General features: G+C 33.7%; 2 protein-coding genes across 10 annotated transcripts in view; both read left to right on the plus strand.

The window, feature by feature from the left end:
* Positions 1 to 8820, plus strand: part of LOC129805754 (calmodulin-A-like) — a 135615-nt gene extending 126795 nt beyond the window's left edge. For 6 of the 9 annotated variants that reach the window (XM_055853884.1, XM_055853879.1, XM_055853882.1 and 3 more), the window contains 4 exons: positions 2287 to 2320; positions 7370 to 7471; positions 7594 to 7878; positions 7966 to 8820. In XM_055853884.1, the coding sequence (XP_055709859.1) occupies positions 2287 to 2320; positions 7370 to 7471; positions 7594 to 7878; positions 7966 to 7997 (453 nt within the window). In that variant the 3' untranslated portion in view covers positions 7998 to 8820. Of the gene's footprint in view, positions 1 to 500; positions 869 to 2286; positions 2321 to 7369; positions 7472 to 7593; positions 7879 to 7965 lie in introns of those variants that run through there. The other 3 variants (XR_008752119.1, XR_008752118.1, XM_055853885.1) reach the window with 3 other exon arrangements.
* Positions 8821 to 18405: 9585 nt separating this feature from the next.
* LOC129805752 (membrane-bound alkaline phosphatase-like) lies at positions 18406 to 20399 on the plus strand. Its single transcript, XM_055853876.1, has 2 exons — positions 18406 to 19772; positions 19945 to 20399. Exons 1-2 carry the CDS (start codon positions 18513 to 18515, stop codon positions 20272 to 20274), a joined length of 1590 nt encoding a protein of 529 aa, XP_055709851.1. The 5' UTR covers positions 18406 to 18512; the 3' UTR covers positions 20275 to 20399.
* The last annotated feature ends 3471 nt before the right edge of the window (positions 20400 to 23870 follow it).

Consider the following 23870-nt stretch of genomic DNA (forward strand, 5'->3'; position numbering starts at 1 on the left):
ATAAAATACAATCCAAATGCATCTTTAAGTGTCGCAGTTGAAATCCCCTTGGGTGCATCTAAAGAGAAAATGCATTCAAAATTGCTTGCAGTGCGATGGTAGAGCACTATGCTGTAAGCAGATAAAATTGCAAGGGTAGAAAAATTAATATTCGCAATTATCCAAGACTATGTCTATATAGAACAATGTCTTGGAAAATTATGAAGCTGTGTTAAATCCTATTTCCTGAAGTGTGAAGAAGATATTTGGAAATTTTAATTATTTTTGCAACATTGAGGATGAGGATATACCTTTTCATGTGACATGAGATAGCTACCTCATTAAGTAAAAATTCCTCCAATTCCTCGCTAAAGAATTTCTGATATTATTTTGAATAAATATGTATTGCAGTCTATACATATCTTATTTACTATACATTGTATCACTCAAAACATCAAGCGACTACGCAATCGAGAAAGATCTGTCTGTATCGTGTGCTAAAACATCCTCAGTCTTTATCGTGTGTTTATGAGCACTGAACGTCTCGCCTTTTAAATCTTTGCTGTGATCTCCGATAAACATGATTTAATGGACACTACCGTTTGTGACGATGATCAGTGCATGAAACCTCAGTGATAAGCTCAATTATTTGACGATTAGTGCATGCCCTACTTCACTCAAGTACTGTTGAAAGTGATTGAGGGGTAATCAATTGCTAATGCCAAATCGATAGCAATCTTAATTGGTTTAATTGCGTGAAATTATAAGAAATCGTTAAATATAGATGGCCACAGTATCAGATGGCAAGAATTCAGATGATTCAGTATATCGTAAGGAATATAAGCGTCTGAGGAAACTTACGAGTCGTATAGATATCCAACAGCAGTCTGTGAGTTAAAATAAACCAAATACACAGATCTGTGAAATAAATAATGATCCTCTAACAATTATATTGCTAACTAGAAGTATAAAAGTTTCAGTTAACTACTTTGTCGTTACCTGAGACTTTGAACTTGGGTATTATGTCTAATGCCCAGCGCACAATAACTTTTATTTTGCAAACATGTTTTTGACATTGCAATGAGAGTGAGTGAGATCTAGATCTAGTCATCTTGCTCACTCCTATAGAAAATTTTGAAAACATGTTTACAAACAAAATTTATTGTGCGTTGGGCATAACGCACAACTACTTTTGTTTTGTAAACATATTTTTTGACACTGCCTAATGCTTGACGCACAATAACTTTTGTTTTGTAAACATATTTTTGTCATTTAAATGAGAGTGAGTGAGATCTAGATCTAGTGATCTCGCTCACTCTTATGGGAAATTGTGAAAACAGATTTATAAATAAAAGTTATTGTGCGCTGGACATAATGCCCAACAATGCCATTTGTCTTGTAAACACGTTTTGACATTTCGATGAGAGTTAATGAATTCGAAATCTAGTTATCTCGCTCACTCTTATAGAAAATTTTGAAAACATGTTTACAAAACAAGTTACTGCGCGTCGGGCATATAATGCACAATGCACAATACTGTTAGGGGAATTGCAAGCATAACGAAAACCCCATAATAAATTTTAAAAAAAGTAAAATAACATTTGTTTTGTAAACTTGTTTTCAACACTGCCTACACGTGTGAGCGAGATAACTAGATCTAGATCTCACTCACTGTCATTGAAATATCAAAAACATGTTTACAAAATGTAAGTTGTTGTACATTGGGTATTATGCGCAAAGCACAATATCTTTGGTTTTGTAAACATGCTTTCGACACTTCCCATTAGAGTGAACGAGATGCCTAGATTTAATTTACTCTCACTGATGAAATGATATCTTTAGTGAAACTCATTTAAAAAAAAATCATATTTTTGAATGTATAAACATAATCTTCATTTTAACATTATGGATCATTTTAAAATTGCACAAAACATGAAACAACAGTGGGTGTCAAAAGTCTGTTACCTACCAGTGAAACCTAAAGAAATTATGGTTCATGAAAAAAATATGTTTATTAATGTATGTGATAACATATCTTGGACAGATCTGTCTGAGCAATAATTTGTAAACACGACTACAAAAAATATATATTCATATATATATATATATATATACATGTTAAGCATTTCTCTCATATGTTTGTGGCTCGTTTATTTTTTCTCACTCTAAATTGTGCTCTACATTAATCCCAAATAATACCCCCTTCTGAGAACATCACACAAATCTCTCATGTAACGAGCTAGTACAATGTTGTTAATCTTCAGAAACTAATTGAAATTTCATTCTGTTTTTCTCCTTTTTTTCCAGACGGAATATGGACTATCGGAAGAGCAGGTTGCGGGTACGTGAAAAAGAACATCACACGAGTATCACAATATCAAACACCAATTCACCTTTCCTGCAGCACGTGAAATACTTGAATTTTTCATTCATTTTCTATATTGAGTATCTCTGATGTGTGAACGTAAACCCAATACTTCCAGCTCTATTTTCTTCTTCATTGCGTACAGCACTTTTCTGAAAAATCATCTCCACCTTGAGACAAAAACACTTCAATATAATGGCATTTTTTGCAGTTGATAATGACAATGAGTTTTCTTTTTGCTTCAAAAAATTTTATGGTATTCAGATTATATACACATCATTGCTATAGGGGAAGTGCTCATAATTTTGGACAGTCTGCATATAAGCATCGTTATCCCAAGTTTGAAGTGCGATATTTTCAATACTAATTGACTTTTTTTGTTACTCTCTTTTCAGAAGGATTGTTTAGAAACTTGGCAAGCTATTTATCATCTCATTTTTACTAAAATTAGTTTTAATACGTTTAAAAATGAATTGATATGTAGAGGTGAATTTGACTCTTATTTTGGACAACTTGGTTATTAATTTTTACAACTTGTCTGTAAATTTGGACAGATAATCCGCCTCAACAGGATGCCCATTGTTCTTCATTTTATGAACCAATCTTACCAAGTCCTCTTCCTGTACATGTAAGGGAAACGTAGAATGTCACAAGAAGCCCGGAAACTTTCCATATCATTCATTAAAGTGAGTTGACTTCGGTACTCCAAGTACGTGCAGATTCGCTCATTCCCTGACCTTTCCGGAAGCCTTTCAAGGCATTTCTCGCTACATCTCGTTCGTAGAGATGATGCTCTTTTGTTTCTCCAGGCATTTGTCCAACCTAGTCATCACAAAAGCTAAAACTTCACGAAATTTCGTGAGAAAAACACCTGTCCAAAATAAGAATCATCACCTCACTGGTGAATGTCTTAAAAAATTTCCCATTTTTCACACGAAAAATATAATTCACAAGGCAAATCTCACTTCAGGTCAAATGTACAAATCATCAGTAACGTGAATCAACACAATATTCAATGAATATTCAATAATATCACTCAAAAACAGCGAACAAACTTTGTTAGTACTTCACCAAAACTAAATAAGACTGAAGTAAGCCACGAAGTTCTGTCATATTTCTCGTAAGCAATTGCTCACACTGAATTTTCAACAAAGCAATTTCAACTCAAATCATATTCAAAATTTAACGTATTTAGTGTCAAAATCTTCCAAAAAGAACAAATATTTAGATAGAATTCATTTTTCATCAAATATTGGAATAAAAATCCATCATTTTAATCAATTTATTTTTAGTGTCCAATTTTACCCTCAAAGTGTCCAAATTTAGAAACTGTCCAAAATTATGAGCACTTACCCTACTTCATTATTATTTGAACGGTACTCTTGTGCGATTTGAGTCCATTTTCATTGGATGAACAATCTTTTTGCCAAAGTTTTAACAATTGGGCAGCATTTGGAGATACATATATTGCAGATATCGATTAAAATTTAAGCCAAAGAGAGGGAAAATCCCCGTGGAAATTGTACAATAAATCTGACTATGGTATTTATTCGGTTCAGGTAATTCCTATAGTTTTCAGATTTTCAGTAATCCCATTTCCCATTTAATATCTGAAATATACTCCTATACATACCTCCTGCACAGCCTTTACGTGCAGTTTCGTACTCCGATGCACCTATCAGTTTAAATTTATTAATAATAAAGAGGTAGCGAAACGTCAAAGCTCTGCAGAATGCTCGAGTTTTAAATACTTTAGGAGGGTTTTTCTATTATTTTTTTTATATTCACTTATTCCATAGCCTCGACTTGAGCCAATTTTAAGATTTTCTAAAATCTTTAATGAATTATCAAAATTATTTTTATAATGAAATTATTTGCAGGCTCAGAACCCGGTTTGTACCGTTTCATAAACATTTGGTAGCAGTTCATGTTCATAACCATTTAGTACCGGTTATTTAGTGATTGACGTTAAAAACTGCTTATTGGCAATTATTCAAGCCGCCCTAGATATCTAATAAATTAAAAAAAAATCTGATAACTGGCTGAAAAAAATAGAGAGAAATAAAGTTTTCCTAACAATTACCCGATTTTCTGTTATTTTATGATAACAATAGATTATTCAGATTTTTTTTTAATTCTCTACTAAAATTTATTATTTATTTTTAATTTTTGTCTATAAATCCCAACAATACAACAAATGGTTTTTTTTTATTATTCTATATAGACAGAAAAAAAATATTTTAACGTAAAATAAAATTTCGATACACTGAAAAAATGTTGTAAAATTGTTTGAAAATTTTTGTGAATTTCTACTGAGGACTTACGAAATGTATGTAAATCGTATAACCCAGAAACAAGATCGTAATCGATCGTGCTTTTTCACAAACATTGTTCGTAACATGATCATTTGATGAGCTTTTTTGTTTTTTCGCAACATAATGTTCGGACTTCGGACATTTCTGTTTGTCTGGCAAAACATTACGAATAAATGATCAAATTTTACGAACATTTGTTTAGTTTTTACAAATATTGACGCCTAAATATTTGTTAGAAAAGAAAAATGCTTGTCAAGTGATTCTATTACGAACAAAGTTTGTGAAAAAGTACAAATTTTTACCAACAGTGAGTTATCCGATTTACGAGCATTTTGTGAGGTCCCTGTAGGAATTCACAAACATTTACAAACAATTTCACAAAATATATTTTTTGCAATAAATAGCGTGGCGTGATCTTTTCAACCATTTATCAAATTGAGATAGGGTAAGTGTGCCAATCGGCATAGTTGCATGCAAGCGCCAAAGTCTCAAGTTTGACGTGTAATATTATTAATACAAAATGATTTTTTTATTACTTCTTCTCAAGGAGTGTTGCTTGGAATCTTGTAGCCAGTTTATCGTTTATATTTACTCTAAAATCATTCTTAATACATTTTAACATGAGCAAAATTCTAGACATAGCTTTAGTGGCCTATTTCGGCCACCTTCATTCTCACCAGTTCCTTGCCCTCTTGCCCTTCAGAAATTTTGCCAAAGTCTTTTTCACATCATCCCGTTTGTCGAAACGACATTTTCTGTGACTTTTTCCATTGTTTAATCTCTAGACATGCAAAAACTAAAAATTCATGGAAATTCGTGACACAAAAAAGGTGGCCGGAATTGTGAACTGGCCGTAATTTGGTACACTTACCCTAATCGAAGTTTTTTTTCCTTTAAGTATTGTTTGATACTATTCTAAACTCAACAAAGACCATTAAAAATTTACGTTTAATCAACTTCAGTCTATCAGTACTCTCAGAGCAAGCATGAATGAAAATTATTTATGAATGATGCTTCCACAGGACTTTAATTACCATTAGCAATCACAGGAAAATTAAAATAAATCATTAAATATAAAAAAAAACTAGTAAGTAGTTAAAAAGAAAAATTGCGTACCTGTATGTACATACTTGATGTAAGCCAAATTTGGAATTTTTGTCTAAGAATTTTCTTGCTCTTATTTATATTTTTAGTGGCCGAGGTTTCGATCCTTGGTTGGGACCTTCTTCAGGGCATCAAAAACTGGGTGCACATAAATTTTAACACCATCAACTTTAAATTACACTTTACATTGTTCTTTATCCATTAGCAGTGGAAGAATGATTTAGTCAATCGTCTTCAAATCAAGATCTTGAAGAGTCAATCTTCCACTGCTGATGTATGAAGAACGATGTAAAGTGTCACTTAAAGTTGATGGTGTACATTGTTCTGTCAGTTTTTGATAACCTGAAGAAGGTCCTAACCAAGGATCGACAAGTCAGCCAATAGAAACATAAAGAAGAGCAAGAAAGTTTTAAACTCGAAATTCCAAATTTGACTTATACGGGTTTCAGAACTAAGGCTTAGCCATATGGCTTAACGGTTATAATTTTTTATCAGTCTACTTTGGAAAATTTAACTTAGGATTGAATTGTACAGGACAAATTACCTAATAGATTCTGAAAAAGGATTGTGGAACCTTCGGGAACTGGACTAAACCTCTAGTCTGAAGACCACTTTAGGCTAAAACGGAGTAATTCGTAATCATGTCTATTTTGAAATTTTGAGGTTTTCTCACTGTTTCAGATGGTTAAATAGATAAAGAAAATCACTACGAAATACAAGATTTCACATTCGAGAGCACTTCTTCGTTGTTTTTTGCTTTTGTTATCAAAAACTGTTTACAAATCTCAACTCGATTCTCAACATTGTACATATGCAGACTTTTTGCAATATCCCGTATTGACAGAATTTGAAAAGTCCATCGTAATTCGCCCTTGAGCGTTTATCCACAACCTGGATGCTTCTCACTTACTTTCAGTTTTTTTAGGGAAAAGGCGATGAATTCTTATTACCGTAGATACGGATGACTTTAGCCTCTATGGGTGACTAGAGTGGACTTCTACAGTAGGGGAGACCGAGGTAGAATTAGCCACCAAATGAAATTTTTCATTGCGTATAATTTGTACACAAAATGTTTGTATGAGGCTGATAAATATTTCAATGAATAGATCGGGAGGTATATATTTAGAATAAAGAGTGGTTTCCTAAGTATTCCTTCGCAGGCAAACTATAAGATACCAATATCTAATACTATACGTGGCAAATTCTGCCCCGCTTTCCCCTACCACCTACGAAAAGCAGGAAATTCAGTTCTTTGTACCGGGCAGGACTCGATCCTCACAATTGCAACAGTCAAGTCAGAGATCCTTTCGCCAAAGACCTCTCGCTCTTACCACCTACAGTACAAGATCCTCTTTGACTTATTTTTAAAAACAAATTGCTGAATTCTCCAACAGGACTGAAACATTTCAGAAGTAAACTTCGCCAATAAACTTTTTTTAATACGACTATGAATGATCCGAATTTATTTTCAATCTCATTCATCAAAGTTACAATTCTCGAGAATTGATGTGATTTGTTTCCTTACACAAATACTTCATCAAACTTTTTTTTGGCATCCCTACTGCAACTGCCCAAACTCACAATGGTTTTGCAATTTGAATTGCAGAATTCAAAGAGGCATTCATGCTTTTCGACAAGGATGAAGATGGCACAATTACCATGGCAGAATTGGGTGTCGTGATGCGTTCTCTGGGCCAACGTCCAACTGGTAATTATTTCATTCAGATGTGACTTCATGTGCCACCGAAGCGTCAATTCTAATCATGGTGTTTGTTTTATTGTGCTTTTCTCTCTCAACACACCAAATTGGCCCATTGGCAATCATTCTAGAAACTGAACTACGTGACATGGTGAATGAAGTGGATCAGGATGGAAATGGCACGATAGAGTTCAATGAGTTCCTCCAGATGATGTCAAAGAAGATGAAAGGTGCCGATGGGGAGGATGAACTCAGAGAGGCGTTTAGGGTGTTTGACAAGAACAACGATGGACTCATCTCATCGTCTGAATTGCGCCATGTTATGACGAATTTGGGTGAGAAGTTGTCTGAAGAGGAGGTTGATGACATGATCAAAGAGGCAGATTTGGATGGTGATGGCATGGTTAATTACAATGGTAAGCCACTTCGCTTTAAATTCATTTTACAAGCATCTTTATGCAGAAGAATTTTAATACATGGCTTTCTTACCTTCCCTTTTTCAGAGTTTGTCATGATACTTACTGCGAAAAACTAGTGCAAACTTTGCTATCGTCGAGCTGGTAAAAAATCAAGAAGTAAAAGCAAAGTTAAAAGTCTCGACGATACGAAAAAGGACAAGTAAACATTTTTCTCAAAACTCTTTTTAATTAAATTTTGTGGTGGTTTCCAACATCAAACCAACACTTTCTGGTGAGTTCGAAGAGGAATTTTTCACTCTTTACCCTGAAGAGCAACTAATTTAATAAAAATTAGGGGCAATCCCTATTATTTAATTATTTTGAATTCTAACGTTCAACCAAATACTTCCTTGTAATTGCCATAAAAATGTTAATTGCGGACTTTTTTTTTCGTTCGTTGAATATTTTATTATTAGCACATGGAAATGAGAACACGGCTCCTGTCCGACCAAATTAGTGCTAATTTGTATAAGGTGCAGTTTTCTATTTGCTAGAAAAGAACTATTCTTTAAAAAAAATCAAGTAGAGGGATTGTTCTACAAAAAACACTCAATCTTTGGATATCGAAAAAAAAATTTAGTGACTGAGACGATTCTCATTTAAACAACAAACATATTATGAATATTGCTGTTATTAACAAATCTTATCATAATGATTATGTTATAATACGTATGCATTGTGTGAATGTACTGTGTCATCAATAGCATAAGAAAATCGTCTACAAACTCTAATAAGACATGAGTATAAAATCCTACATGTTCTATATCTCAAAACTTATAATCAAATTAACAAGAAAATCCGCTAAAACATATGAATATGTTATTTAATGTTAGGAGCAACGCCTATATCCCTGAAAAATGACGCGATCATCAGTCATCTAAAAGTTTTAAAATAATAAAATATATAGCGAAAAATGTTTAGATTGCACTATACATTGAATAAATCGCAAGAGTTTTTTTTATGACTAGCAAGTTTACAATATTGTCCAGCTCATGTAGTTAATGCTGCTTTTCAAATAACAGCTTCTCACTGCTTTTAATTCATTTTGAAATATTATAAACATAAATTTCAATATTTAATCTTTTTAAATATTTTGGTTTCATCATGTTCTCTGATTTGCTAGAGCTTAGAATGTTTTCAAAGCTTCCAACGTTCTAATTAATCAGAGAACACGTCAACAGTGACATAATTGTATGATTGCATCGGAGTTAATGTTTCATTAAATTTGGATTGAGCCTAGGGAGATTGTACCGTATAATGAGGGTAATTATTAATAATGTTTTGTTGAACAAAATTTCTAAAGGATCTTCAAAGAACAATCCATATGTATTAAATAATAAACATTATAAAAAGCTTTATTCTCATCACGTCCTCCGATTGAATAGAGCTCAAGCTCTAGCAAATCACACAACGTGTTGGAACTAAAATATCTCATGAGATTAAATATAATAATTATATGTGGACAATGCTTAAGTTTACACTAAAATAAAATGTTCAAAATGTGCATAATTAAATATTCATTTGTTTGTTGAAGCAGCGGAAATATTTGTTTTGACGTATATCTATCTCTGTTAATAAATGCAACATTTCAAGCATTTTTCCCAAGGAAAACACATTTAACCACTATATTATATAATGTATTATATATTTTATATATATATTGTTTCTTTAGAAAATCTTCTTAGCATTATTTTCCAATTTTGATATATTTTGAGCATGCCTTAAACCTTCCAAAATGTACCTAAAGAACTTAAAAATCCGTTTGTTCATTTTAAATTGAGCATTTTATTTAATTGAAACAATTGTTGTCAGACATCAATTGGTCTTTATTCTTAAACTACTCGGAAATTTTATTCTTCATACAACAAAAATTTTAATCTTCCTTGACTAATAGCTTAAGAAATTTCTTGAAAAACTTTTATAAAACTCAATGTGAAAATAGTTTCAAGTATATTTCAGAAAATATTATTGAGTGCAGTTTTTGAGTTTTGAAAATATAATTTCCAAGTTTACTTTTCTCAGTTAATTTTACTGCTCGAACTCCACGGAGAGAACAGTATATATAATCCCTCGATTTTTTCACCTCCCAAAATTTCCACCTTCAACCCCCCGGACACCACTTTTGTCAACCAATCTTCGCGTTTCTGACGATTTCTAAGAAATGTCACGTTGCTTGACAGCTGTTAAACATTTCGAACTTAAACGAAAATAGCGTTGAATCATTCCTAATAACGGTTTTTCAAGGTCAAAGGTGAAAAAGACACTAGAGAGCGTATTTATCAAGCAAATGGGGTCATATTTGAGCTCTTTGGAAAGGTTTTGGAATTTCCAACAAAACTGAACCGGTTCCAATCGGGTTTGAAACGGTAATGAACCGGTTCATAACTGATAAATAATTTTTATATGAAATTCAATTAAATTACTCCTGAGGTGTATTTTGGGAAATATTTTGAGTGATTTATAAGTCGGTTGAAATCGGTTGTGAATCGGTTATTTACCGATAAGTAATTTTTGTTCAAATAAAATTTTTATTACTAGTACTTTTTATAACGGTAAATGATGCGAAAGTACTTTTGAAGTAAAGCATCTAAGTCACGATTTCGAGTATTTCGCAAAGCCTGGGATGCTTTGTCACCCCTTTGTTTAAAACAATCGAAGCCTCTCCTTGAAATATCAATAGACTTTCTTAAGGTTTTCAAATAATTTTCACAATTCACAAAAATGAAAAACAATAAGTATAAAGTTCATAAAACACTAACAATTAATATAAAGATTGCCAAAAATGTATTACAAAATCCCATAAAAGTTTCAAAGTGTGTAAATCATATTCCATTGCAACATATTAAAATTTTGAATTTTGTTGATAGAATGGATAGGATTATTCAACAATAGGGAATTCTGAAAGTCGTCGTGGGGAAACAATCACTCAGGGAAACACATCAACTATCTCTAGAATTTTGGGATCGGTCTCCAAGCCTACATCAGTGCAGTGGCTGGAGCAAAGAAAAAGAGACGTTTTTAAATTAAAATTTGAAATAAACTTGACTTGCCTCACTTAAATCTTGCAATTTTTCTCTGAGATTCGTTCAAGGTTACAACAGGGTATAAGAGGGGACGGAGGCACTATTAATTTACACAGTCTTTCACCAATTTTTCTAAAATTTGGCACAATACAGATCTTTTTTCACTTCTTGAAGTGTTCTTAGAATATTAGAAAATTTGTTAAAAGACCTGAGTACACATGTCCCCTCTTATATCCTATTGTAATCCTGACCAAAACCGTGAACAAGTCTAAGAGAAAAATTGCAAGACTTGAGTGATTTGTTAAAACGTAATTTATTTAATTTTTTTTTAAATAAAAACGGCTCTTTCTCTTTGATAAAGGCTTGGAGACCGGTCCGAAAACTCTGGAGATAAGGGAAGAGCACCAGCGATCGACAGTGTTCCTAGGATCGTCAGGTTAATATCGTATCGTTGCTCCAAATGAAATGAATTTTTAAGAATTATTAGCTACTTTTTACCAATTAATTCTCATAATAATAATACACTGCAGTAACTCAGATTTAATTTATAAAACCAATTTTTTCTGAGACACCCCATAAACTTCGTGACGATTCGAAGTACAGAGTTTGCTAGTTTGCAATAACACCTATTTTTTATTACTTTATTGTAATGATTTAAAAATGAAATGCACAGTTATAGTTAAATGGATAATTAATAGAGTAACTAGCAAAAACAAAAATACTAAAAAGTATTTTGGGGCTTATACTTTCAACTAAATATGGAGCATGTCTCTAAACATCCGATCCGTGGTGCTCTTCCCTTAGTTGATGTGTTTCTCTGAGTGATTGTTTCCTCCCGGTGACTACCGGACCGGAATGCCCTATTGTTCATTACAACTTCACGTCGGTTTATTCGCATGTTCGTTTGCCGAAATTGTAAACTGGCCGAAATTTGGTATAGTTATCCTATGGCTCTTTCCTACTATTTTTTAATAAAACTGTATCTTACTATGACAAAATTTAGCTTAAAAAACTAATTATGAAGCTAAATTTCACTATCATAAGGATCAGTCCTGTTTAAAAATAGGAGAAAATAACCTATTTCAAAGGTACTCCAACTCAAAGCAAAGGTACCTCAATTCCCCTTATATCTTTTATTTTATTCTTATAAAGACCCTAGATAGTTCGTCACCTAGTCACCTGTGTTATTTTAAGAGAATTACTAAGTTAAGTTTATGTTCTTGATAAATTCAAAACAAGTTTGTCCTATTGGATTGTACTTCTTTTTGTTTTATTGCTCGAACTAAATCTATATACATCAATGTCTATCGGCGTCTTAGTCTTGCTATCAACCTCCTAGACACATTGATGGCAGTTCTTCTTCGATTGAATCTTATTTAGTCTACCAATTGTTTTCCTAATACGAATTTTTTCCTTGGTAAAAATGCATTGATTTTTTGCAAATGAAATTTGTATTTGCTTGATTGTAGAACGGCTTCCATTCTGTTAAAAATAATCTTAAAAAAACAATTACTAGACCAATTTAGGAGCTTTAAGAACGTCTTAGGAATGAAAATGGAAAATTAGCTGAGCCTATAATAAATTATTTTATAGACAAATCGGCATTGATAAAATGACTTAAATGTTTAAAATACACACCTGTTTAACTATGATTCTGGCATTATACAAATATCTTATGAGAGAAGACGTCGTTAACTTATGACGTAGGGTGATTTATGTCAAAAAAGAAATGTTACAAGTATAAGTTACTGATTATAATCATGTATGTAGTATTCGTGTAACTAGTTAAATAAGTATAGTAAACAATTCGAAATGTACGCTTCTAGTTTACATAGCCTTCACCTCATGAAGAGATAACACAATATAAAATAAAACTACCTATATATTGAACTAGAAGTGGTAAATATTTAAATGGAAAATGTTGAGAAATAACATAAAAAAGAATATGGTGTAAAACTTTATGACCAATTATTGAAAAGACAAGTAAAACTATAACCGAATATGAATTAAATGTGCATTTGTATATGTTGAAAAAGAAGACGAAATATTGGATCATTTTAATTAAAAATTAATATATGTAATAATTAATCAAATGATTGGTAAATGTCCACGAAGTTTTGTTCTTCTTGTACTACACACATCGTAGAGTGATGGCATGGCATGCAGATGGATACCAACCCATCCAGGATATTCTCAAGGGATCGACTGAAGATTCTTTACGAATATCGAACAATACAAAATCCGCCCATATACTTTTATTTGGCACAAGAGATCTTGTAAAAGGTATGCCATGATCACAAACGCCTATACTTTAATAGGAAAACCTAAACTAAATGTATAATATATGTACTGATGTATACATAAATGTACATAAGGAAATGATACAAGTATGTAACTATCCAAAAAGATATCATAAATCTACTTTATTCATCTAATATCAGGGTATTATCCACAAAAATATAGATATTTTCCTAAAGTTATTCCTTGAATATAAAAGAAAACTTTCAAAAAACGAGCTAAAGAAACTTAATTTATAATACTAATAGTTTATATAAGTATTTTCTCACATATTTTCACACAAAATTCAAAAATTAAATACACAAAATCGTATTAAAACACTTTTTATCGTGGAAAACTTGAATAAATGATAACTTCTAATTTTAAGAAAAAAATAAACAAATTTAGGAAAGCCTTCATTTGAATATTTATTTATTATGAAAAAAAGGATAATTTTATAAATGAAAAAATAATAAACAAACAGAAATGTGCGCATAAATAACTAACATAGATAAGTTCAGTCTTCCAGAGACATTTACCTTAAAAGAGAAATAATAAAACAGATTTTACATATTGAAGTATTTGTTAAAACAGAATTGTTTAGAAAAAAAGAAACGAAATTTTAATCAAACAAAAAAAACACAAAGGTAAAATCTATTTTCCCCTGAATCAAAGATTGAGTATTTTCAAAGACATAGAAATATTTATTGAAAAAAAAAATACAAATAAAAAAATAGATAACAGATGAACTTACTCTGGTAATAGACACTTTCTATATTACAAAAAAGTAATAGAAAAATTAACAATAAAATAAAATAATCAAAAAAGCGAAATTAGATATGCTATAGCTCAAAGCAAAAAAAAAATATAAAGAAAAGAAATATTACATACCTAAAGAAAGAAAAAATTATATGCTCCTTGTTATTTATTTCAAGGGCATGTTATACCTACCAAGCATGCACTATTTATTAGAGATATTTATAAAAACAGAAATTATATAGAAAAAAATCTATAATTCACATTTATTTTTGATAGAAGATCCTCTCCAGAGTTATATTTATTTTAGGTACGAGTTTTTTCCATGTAGCAAAGAAAAAGCAAAGAGTTGATCACTTCATATAAATGTAATGGTGTTTGTAAAGAATTTCTAAAATCTTTCGAAATATTCGTATAAGATAATTAACAACATATTTATGGATTATATTATGTAACCTACACAAATGGACATCATACAAATAAATCTTCAAAAAACATTCTAAAGTTTTTTTGGCCCTAAAGACAGCGTTGGAAACTTTTCTGAGTTATAACTTGTTTCCGGGGGATGTATTCATTGTTAAACACAAACCGACAGTTAACGAGGTGGGGGTTCCTCGACTGATCACTGATTGACCAAGTTGAAAGACTTGACCACTGATGAAGGCTTGGAGACCGAGTAAAAAGCTCTGGAAAAAGTTGATGAGTTTCCCTGACTGAATTGTATTTTCCAGACGATTTACAGAAGCTCCACCTCGTTTTCTCAGTTAAATTAGGTACATTTTACTTATAATTTTAAAAGCACTGGTCTTTTAAACCTAGAAGAATATTTAGAATTTCACACAAGGAAACAGCAACATATATAATACATTCGCGTTTGAAACCTTGTGAAAAGATACATATCGCTGTTTCTTCGTCCTAAAGACAAAACAGTTAGAGATAGGAACTTTAGGTCATCAACATAACTCAATTTATTGGATTGTCTTGAAGACAAATTATCTAATTCAAAAGTATAAGCCGATATGACATTTATCCATCCCTTCAGACTGTTCACTCATTCATTCATTTTCAACCGTTTATCCCTATCGAAGTCTCGGATCTGGCATACCCAGGTTAGCGGTCCACGCCTGTCGATCCTCTGCCACTTCAGACAGGTGTTCGGAGTAAACTACAAGGCGCTCCATGGCAAGATTCTGAATTTGATTAAGCTACCTTACTTCAGCGCAGCACTTCTAGTTACTAATATTATTTTAGGATTTGTCGGCAGATATTAACCCTACTAAGGCACTCAATGGGTCAAGTGGTAGAGCACACGCTCTATCCTGCGAATGTCCCAGGTTCGAATCCCTTTTAGATCACCAGGAATTTTTCTAGCGTTAGGGCAATGTTGGCATGGTTCGCACAGAGTGAACCTTCAAACGATACGAACTTTCTCTTTGTTTGCAAAGAGCTGGTTTACCATTTGTTATCTCGTCTCATGAGGTTAATGATTATCTATCTTATGGCTAAGAAATAACGAACTACATGGTAAAACATTTCGGCAAATATTTGTTCCAAAAATTAGCTCATCCATGGACACCATAATTTTTAGAACAATCTTATTCATTTTATGAGACTCAAAAAGATAATCCATATTAGTAACGAATTTGTTCAAAAAGTAGCTCGTCCACGTACACCGAAAATTTGTGGAATAAATTTGTTTCTTCTAGGAGAAACAAAAAAATACCCAATATTAGTAACGAATTTGTTCCAAAAAATAGCTCGTCTAGTATAAAAAAATCTTATCCCTCCTCTCATACTCGGTCACTCGTCACCAAGGAAGCAAGGAGGACGCCAAATCTGTGGAAATTTTTGTGCTACATGGTTTCACTTTTTTAATTCGAGTTTCCCTTCCCCTCCTGCTGCTAATATGATTTCGTCATGCACGCGTCTGTATAAATCACTCTTAAGTTGATTTTAATTTCATGTTCCTTATGGACTTTCGCCACTGAAATCCATCTTGACTGAAGTATAAGCCTTAACTGTAAGACGAAATCTCTTACACGAATTTGTTCCCGACAATGGGAACAAAAAGATTCCCTATATGAGTAACAACTTCGTTCCAAAAATTACCTCGTCCACGGACACCGAAAATTTTTGGAACAAATATGTTACAGATGTAGGAATAATATTGTTATAAAAAATATACCAATTTGTTCTTGACAGTGGGAAAAAACAGTCAAGTGCAACAAATTCTATTCCAACTTTCAGGAACAAATTTGTATAAAATGAAATCAACTGAAATTTGTAGGCATTCTATATTAAAACGGTTCCAAAAGAAAACTCTAACAAAATTGTAACTATATTTCGTAACAAAACTGTAAAGAAAACTTTTTGGAACAGACAAATATCTTCTCTAGGTACAAATTGATTCCAAAAAAAAATTATTCCAATGAAAACTTGTTTGGTCAGTGTCCAAAAGTTTTTACCGTGTAGGTCTTTGCAAACAAAGATAAAATTTGCATTGTTTGAAGGTTTACTCTGTGCGAACCATGCCAAAAATACCCTAAAGGTTCTCGAATTATATCCATTAAGCTTCACTGCAGTTAATTTCAAATTCAAATTGTGCAAAAAAAATCAAAATTTGTGCACAAAGTTGCTCATTTAAAATTTAACATTGCATTCATTTTGGTAATATTTTCCTTCATTTTATTTCATGATTTAAATTCTACGTGGAAAATTTTATTATTAGATAGTTAGACTATATAAACAAATGGTAATTACAATGGTTCAATGTTAAGAATTTAAATTCAGTAACCGTTAAGACGTGTGTTTGATAGTGTCTCTCTATGCCTTCTCAATAGATATTTTTTCTTTTCACAGTGATCGTGATTATCTATTATTTTATAAGAAGATAATCCCAAAAATATGAACATTTTAGGTTCTATATGTCTAGAACATTTTTTTTCTAATGGATTGAACAACGGGTTTCTTAAAATCGTCGTGGATCTTGAATCACTCCTGAACTGATTCTCTTTAATACTGGTTTTTCGTTATTGAAATACAATTGAAGTAAATTGATTTCTTTGATTTAAATCTTTTTACATATTTTTGTTCTGTAATCGTCTTAAAATTGGTAGGGGAAAGTACTCTACCTTCGAACGTTCATGCTTTCGAATAGTGTAAATTTTCGTTTGTATTTCCTAAGAGACTTACACACTTCTATTAAATATTAGTTAGCTTATTATTAATTTATTGATATTTATGTAATAATTATGTGTGAATCTCTTAGGAAAAGTAAAAGAAATTCACATTATTTGAAAGTATGGACGTTCGAAGAGAGAGTACTTTCCCCTATAAAGCTCGAAGACAAAACTATGAGTAAGTACCTTCATTGATTATAAATGTTGTAACCGAGTATTAATTTTGCAAGATCACTTAACCCTTTAACGACGAGACAGTTTTCGCGGATCGAAAATCAACAATAAAAATGAAACCAATGAACAAAAGCAGTAAAAGGTCTTATATCTGGGTTTCGAAAAGCCAACAGACTCTGATTTGATATATTTCTTGCCTCTACGAACGATAGGGACAAAAATAGCCCAAAAATTTAAATAATTTTTCTGACAATACTAATGATGATAATTTTCAATCTAGTGAAAAATACTTTGTTTGAGTATTGTTGTTTCTGTTCCCGAAACGGGTTTGCTTAAAAAAATTGTAAGTATAAAAAATATTTAAAATTAATTTTCATTATGAGAATATAAAAATTTGTCATTTTTGAGTTTAAAAATTTACTACATAGCGAATAGCTGGAGATTTCCAAAAAATATCCTAGATTCCTTCAACCTTCTACTTTGCAATTACGTACAAACATAAGGAAAAAAGCAACTTTAGGAGGTCAGGAAAAATTATTTTCTTTATGGGACACCGGTGTTCCAATCGTCCTTAAAGGGTTAAAAAGGTCCTTTGAAATGCTCGAAAAGAAAAGAATTTTATTACTTATATAAATCATATTTAATATAAATTATTTAAATAACTGAACGCTAATGGATAATGAACATGTAAAAGAACTGGATTTAGTAGTTTTGTTACTTGTCCCTTTATTTAAAATATATAACACTAACTTTTAATGAAGCGTATCGACATTCGAGTATTTTACGATGATTTATTTAGAAACCTTACTAAAGTAGTAGGTGCCCAATTTTATTAATTTAGGTAACTAACAATTTTTACTTAGGTGTAATAGCAAAAATTATTCTTTATCTATATTTGACTTTTAATAGCTTGAGTTTCATGAAATAGTCATGCATGATGAAGCAAATTGTCTGCTGTTTGCTTAACGATTTCGGCTGAGAGGAACACCCTGGCATACGTAAGACACGTGCAATCAATGATCAGCAATTCGGCCCATGGAGGGTTATAATTCTCTTATCAATTTTTTGATGAAAAAAAAATATGATAGCAAAATTGGCCCCCAAAAAGATTCACTATAAAAGCAGTAGTACTAAAGCTTATTGGCAGTGAACTCGAGAACTAGTCTCAGTGTTAACATTGATAATGTTACGGTGTCTGTGTCTCATTTCCCTGGCTTTGTCCTGCCTAGGAGCAGTTCTTGAGAACTGCGACAGCAGTCAATCAGACAGATGCAGGAGAATATCCCAGGAAGAGGCTATGCATCCAAGGCTCAACGTTCCGAAAGTTTCATTCACTAATCGGGCTTCTGGTTATCCTCATGAGAAGACATCAGACTATTGGATAAATCTTGGACATCAGCATGTTCAGGATAAAATTAACCGACGCTTGAATACAAATCGAGCCAAGAATGTGGTCTTCTTTATCGGTGATGGTATGAGTATTGCAACCCTTGCGTCTGCAAGAGTGGCTCTGGGAGGAGAAGAGAAGGAGTTGTCTTTTGAGAAGTTCCCCTACAGTGGTTTGTCCAAGACCTACTGTGTAGACGCTCAAGTGGCTGATTCTGCGTGCACAGGAACTGCATATTGGAACGGGGTCAAGACCAATTACATGACCCTCGGGGTGAATGCACAAGTACCCCTTGGCGATTGCGAGGCCGCTCTTGACTCCACAACTCATACTGAATCCCTCGCCAAGTGGGCATTGGATGCTGGAAAGTCTGCCGGAATTGTCACCACAACCACCGTCACTCATGCCTCTCCAGCAGCTGGATATGCTCATGTGGCGGACCGAATGTGGGAAAATGATTCTATTGTGAGGAAGAGCGGATGTGACCCTAATGAAGTCACGGATATTGCACGGCAACTCATTGAAGGACCGGTTGGGAGTCGGCTGAGTGTGGTTATGGGTGGTGGTAGGGCACACCTCCGTGATTCAAGCATCCCAGATGAGGAGGGTGGTTTTGGCTTCCGGAATGATTCCCGGGATTTAATTTCCGAGTGGCTAAATGACGGCCAACCCAACAAGAGATATGTTTGGAATCGCAATGATTTACTCAATTTACCTTCCAACACTGAGCAAGTTCTCGGTCTCTTTGAGTCTGGGGATATGCAATTTTATCTGGAGAGTCAAGAGAGGCAGACACAGGATACTGAGCCGACCCTTGAGGAAATGACCAGAAGTGCAATCAACATTCTGAAGAAGAATGAAAATGGATTCTTTCTCTTTGTTGAGGGTGGTAGGATTGACCATGGTCATCACTATACAATGGCTAGAGCTGCTGTGGGTGAAGCCATTGAATTCCACAAAGCTATTGAAGCTGCAAGGCAACTCCTTAGTGAGGATGACTCATTGATTGTCGTGTCGTCTGATCATTCTCACACAATGTCCATCTCGGGGTACCCAGTAAGTAATACGCCAAATTTTAAGACAACCCATTTGCCTTATCACTTTCCAAATATTAAATGTTTAGAAAGTACTATGATAATGTTAAACCGACTTAAACCTAAAGACAATGTTTTACTGTAATCATACTTGATATCTGCTATAATTTTTTTTTCCTTTCTTTGCCTTGAAGACACGTGGCAATGATATCTTTGGGACATCTGATCGCACAATTGCCAAAGACGGAATGCCCTATATGACCCTGAACTATGCCAACGGACCTATTCAATCTAATCAGTACTCAACATCAGGTCGTGTCAATCCAGAGTCCACAGACTTCAGCAAATGGTCTTCTCTCTATCCATTCCATGTTCCTCTAGACATGGAGACACATGCTGGAGATGATGTCGGAGTCTTTGCATCCGGACCCTATGCTCATCTCTTCACAGGAACGATGGAACAGAGCCATTTACCGCATCTAATGGCCTATGCTTCGAGCATTGGAAACGGTCCTCGTAGTTGAATAATTTAATATTATCATGATATCTTTATGATAATCCAAGTGATATTATAATTTTCGGTGATTTTGGTATATTGTAATCTATATTTCTTAATAAAATCAGCTCTTGTGATGTTTTAATACTAAAACACAAATATTACGATCTTAGATTCTGAGCCTTTCAAAAATTCTACGGTACTTTCGAAAAGCTAACATGCTTACCCTAGAGCATTTCCTTGAATGCGAATAATCTAAAATTTTATAACCAGAAATCTAGATAATCTTATGGTGTAGCGTATGGCCCATTCGACAATTGTTAACCCAGTCGATGGCCAAACCCACCAATCCTAATCCTTCGTTCCTATGACACACCCAACTCATCATTCCTAGGCAGGTGCTGAAGGTTGCTGGAGCTTTCGTTCGAATCAGTTGTCCCTGTAGTTTAGTGAGTGAACATTAGACGTCGTGAACAGTGCACTCCGAGGAAGTTGAAAGATGGATGGCACCTTTAGTTCCCGATTTTCCCTTTATAAGCTATAATATCATTTCAGTAAACCCCGTCAAGGCTTAAATTATGGTAAATAAGACTAAGATTTGGACACTTAGCTATTCGATATGTTTGTTCCATTTCCTCTACTTTAAACGAGAGCGGTTACTTCCCTCTTCCGGCTAATTATTTCTAAAAGGCTGCCTCACTTTTGACTCCCGGAGCCTCGACCAGGATGCAGGGACTTCTGATTTGAAGAGATCATTTGAACTAGTACTTGAGCATGGTTTTGTTGTTGAAAATGTACTTTACAATCATCTCCCTTTGAATACTATTATAGAACTTCTTAAGATGCCATTGCAAGGCACAATCAGTCCAGGATATTCTAATTACTGCTAGAAATATTAATTACGATCTTTCTTTTTTCTCTTCTGTTTCTTTTTAATGTTGAATAAAGTTAAGAAGAGCGTGCCCTTTATTTTTGAAATAAATATTTATATCAATCAATGTCTTATTCTGGTTCTGCTCTAAAAGCAGCACAGTTTAAATTAAACATAGGGAGTAGAGCGAGCAGCTTCCTGCCTTGACCTGTTCTAGCACAGTACCATAATCTGGTATTTTAGTCAATTATAAATTCCATTCCATATTTCCTTTTGAATGAGTTGTATGTGCGTTATTGAGTTAGCCTAAACGGATCAGCTTTAATTTCGGTAAGTATTCGCAAGGGAGTAGGGGAAAAAGCGCTACCTTCGGACAATTCAAGCTTAGAACAACTAATTTTTTTTTCAATAATATTTTTAATAATTTTGATCCATTATAATATGATAATTTAATTGATAGTCCAATGCCTCAAATTGGGCACTCAGTGGGTCAAGTGGTAGAGCACTCGCTCGATGATGCAAGTGTCTAGGGTTCGAATCCCCTTTAGGTCACCACCGGAATAACCGGCTATCGCCATGTTTAGGAAAAAATTAAATTCATTTAATCATAACTTTTGAATCCTTGTTACAAGATAAGTCAAATTTGACACAAAGTTACTTAGATGTATTGGCTCTAGATACGTGAAAACAATAATCCTAGAACATAACGCTGGACTACTTAAAAAACAGATTTTTATTAATAATGCAAAAATAACCATTTCGTCGCCACTTTTTACCACTTTTCGCCAGTTTTGTAAAATTTGTAACCACTTCTCGTCACCCACTTGAAAAGAACCACACTCATTTTAGGCAATGCTATGAAAAGAATACATTCACCATTTCTCTTTCCTTGTGATCACTCTATTATTACTCTCTTTAAATGATTTTTCTTCACTTTTATTTGAGAAATCAAATTATGGGGCTTTTGCAGAAAGTAAACAATGCAGATTTGACAACTGAGAATGTACGAAGTGAAGTTAGCGTCGCCTATTGAAAAGATATGGCGACAGGTGGTAAAATCAATTCCAGAATATTACCACTTCTCGCCATGCCTCATTTTTATACAAAAATAATATAATATGAAATATTAATTGACTAAATACAAATTTTATGTATTCCACAAGTGCAATTAAATATTCAATAGACAAATTATTTACCCAAATAGGTATTTTTGGCCTGATGAAAATTTGACGACACTTAGTACATTTGGTAAGAGATGTTGGATTCGATGCACTTGCTTAAAATATTGCTCTAAAAAGTGATCAAAATCGTGAATCCAAAAGGAATAATTATTATTTTTCGATTCTATGCGTAGAAGCAGAAACAATACAAAAAAAATTGCGACTCATTTATTTCATAAATTGCGAAAAATAGCGATTTCAATGTAAGTGGCGAGAAGTGGGGCACTGGCGAGAACTGGTGATTCCACCCTATATATTTCTCCTCAAATCTTGCTTAGTTGCGTCTGCCGCCGACTTACCACTACCGATCTCATCAGGTAAACGGCAGAAACCCTGAATCATAGATCGTATATGCCAGAAAATTTTGTGTGTATACAATAAAATTGATTTACAAGCATTTTTAAATAATGGATTAATAGAGTTTCCAATATCTCGTGGCGTCGGAATGTGAGGAACAAGCAGATTGAGGGAGAAAGCGACAGCTTGGCCGATGTGGCACGTGTTGCTGTCACTGGAAAGGAGATTAAGATGTGAATGCGGGATTGATATAGAAGACCGGGTTCGGGAAGCAGGACGAAGAGAGGCACACACAGAGGGTCCGAATGTAGCCCTGCCGCCAAACAGCCCAAGGCCCAGCACAAGGGTGATCCCGGGTGAAAGTGAGAGGAGCGGCCGGCCCATCCAGGAAAGCCAGAAGAAAAACCCACCAGAGCAAGCCAGTAGGAGAAGGGCCGGATGAATCGCGCAGAAGAGACCCTTAATTCAAATTATCTTGGGGACCACCCACACACAGGGGAAAGGAGTGCAAGACGGCGGAACCACAGCCAGAGCCAGCTCAGGTGCGCTGGCCAGGTAATTTGTCCAGGTATTCGCTTATACATTTTTGTGTTCGGTATTAGATACACGAAGAGAGTTGCTCATTGTAGGTCTGGTTCCTAAGTATTTTTGTTACTTCTACAAATCGTGATCACCTTTTTAAGGTATCTGCTTAAGCAATGACAAATTTAAGAGTTTCCAAACGGCTAAATTGGCTAAATTAGGCCTCATCTTATCCAGTTGAGTTATGAATATTCTGGGTACGTAAGGGGCTCGACAGACCTGAGGATTAGCCGAGAGACGGCTTAGTATAATTATATTCGAAATAATGATTAAACTACATTTTCATAATTTTCCACTAAGTCGTCTCTCGGCTTAAGTCGTAAGTGTGTCTAGGGCATAACAGTTTCCTGAAGGTATCCAACCTGCTTGATGCTGCTTAAGTCAATCCTTCCGTATGTAGGGTTACATCATAGCATTATTGTAGCATCGTAACGTTCGTAGGTCTATCTATCGAGTAGAGCAAAGTGATCCTGTTTCTAACATTTACTGGTAGTCAGTCCTCAGACAAATGTAGCGAATTCATAAAGAAATAATGTGTATAGTACTTATCCTCTATAAATGATTGAAGCCTTATGGCTAAAAATTCCCTACGCTTATGCAGGAAAAACTCTTCAATATGGACATAAATTTCTCTAGTGTGTAGAGGCCATAATG

Source organism: Phlebotomus papatasi, chromosome 3 (genome assembly GCF_024763615.1).
Source record: "Phlebotomus papatasi isolate M1 chromosome 3, Ppap_2.1, whole genome shotgun sequence".
In the NCBI taxonomy this organism is placed as follows: domain Eukaryota; kingdom Metazoa; phylum Arthropoda; class Insecta; order Diptera; family Psychodidae; genus Phlebotomus; species Phlebotomus papatasi.

What these genes read in the sequence shown, in the direction of transcription:
- LOC129805752 (XM_055853876.1), top strand. Translation starts at nt 18,513, where the DNA reads ATGTTACGGTGTCTGTGTCTCATTTCCCTGGCTTTGTCCTGCCTAGGA. An exon ending in TGTCCATCTCGGGGTACCCA is followed by an intron (nt 19,773 to 19,944) that starts GTAAGTAATACG and finishes TTTGCCTTGAAG; the next exon opens with ACACGTGGCAATGATATCTT.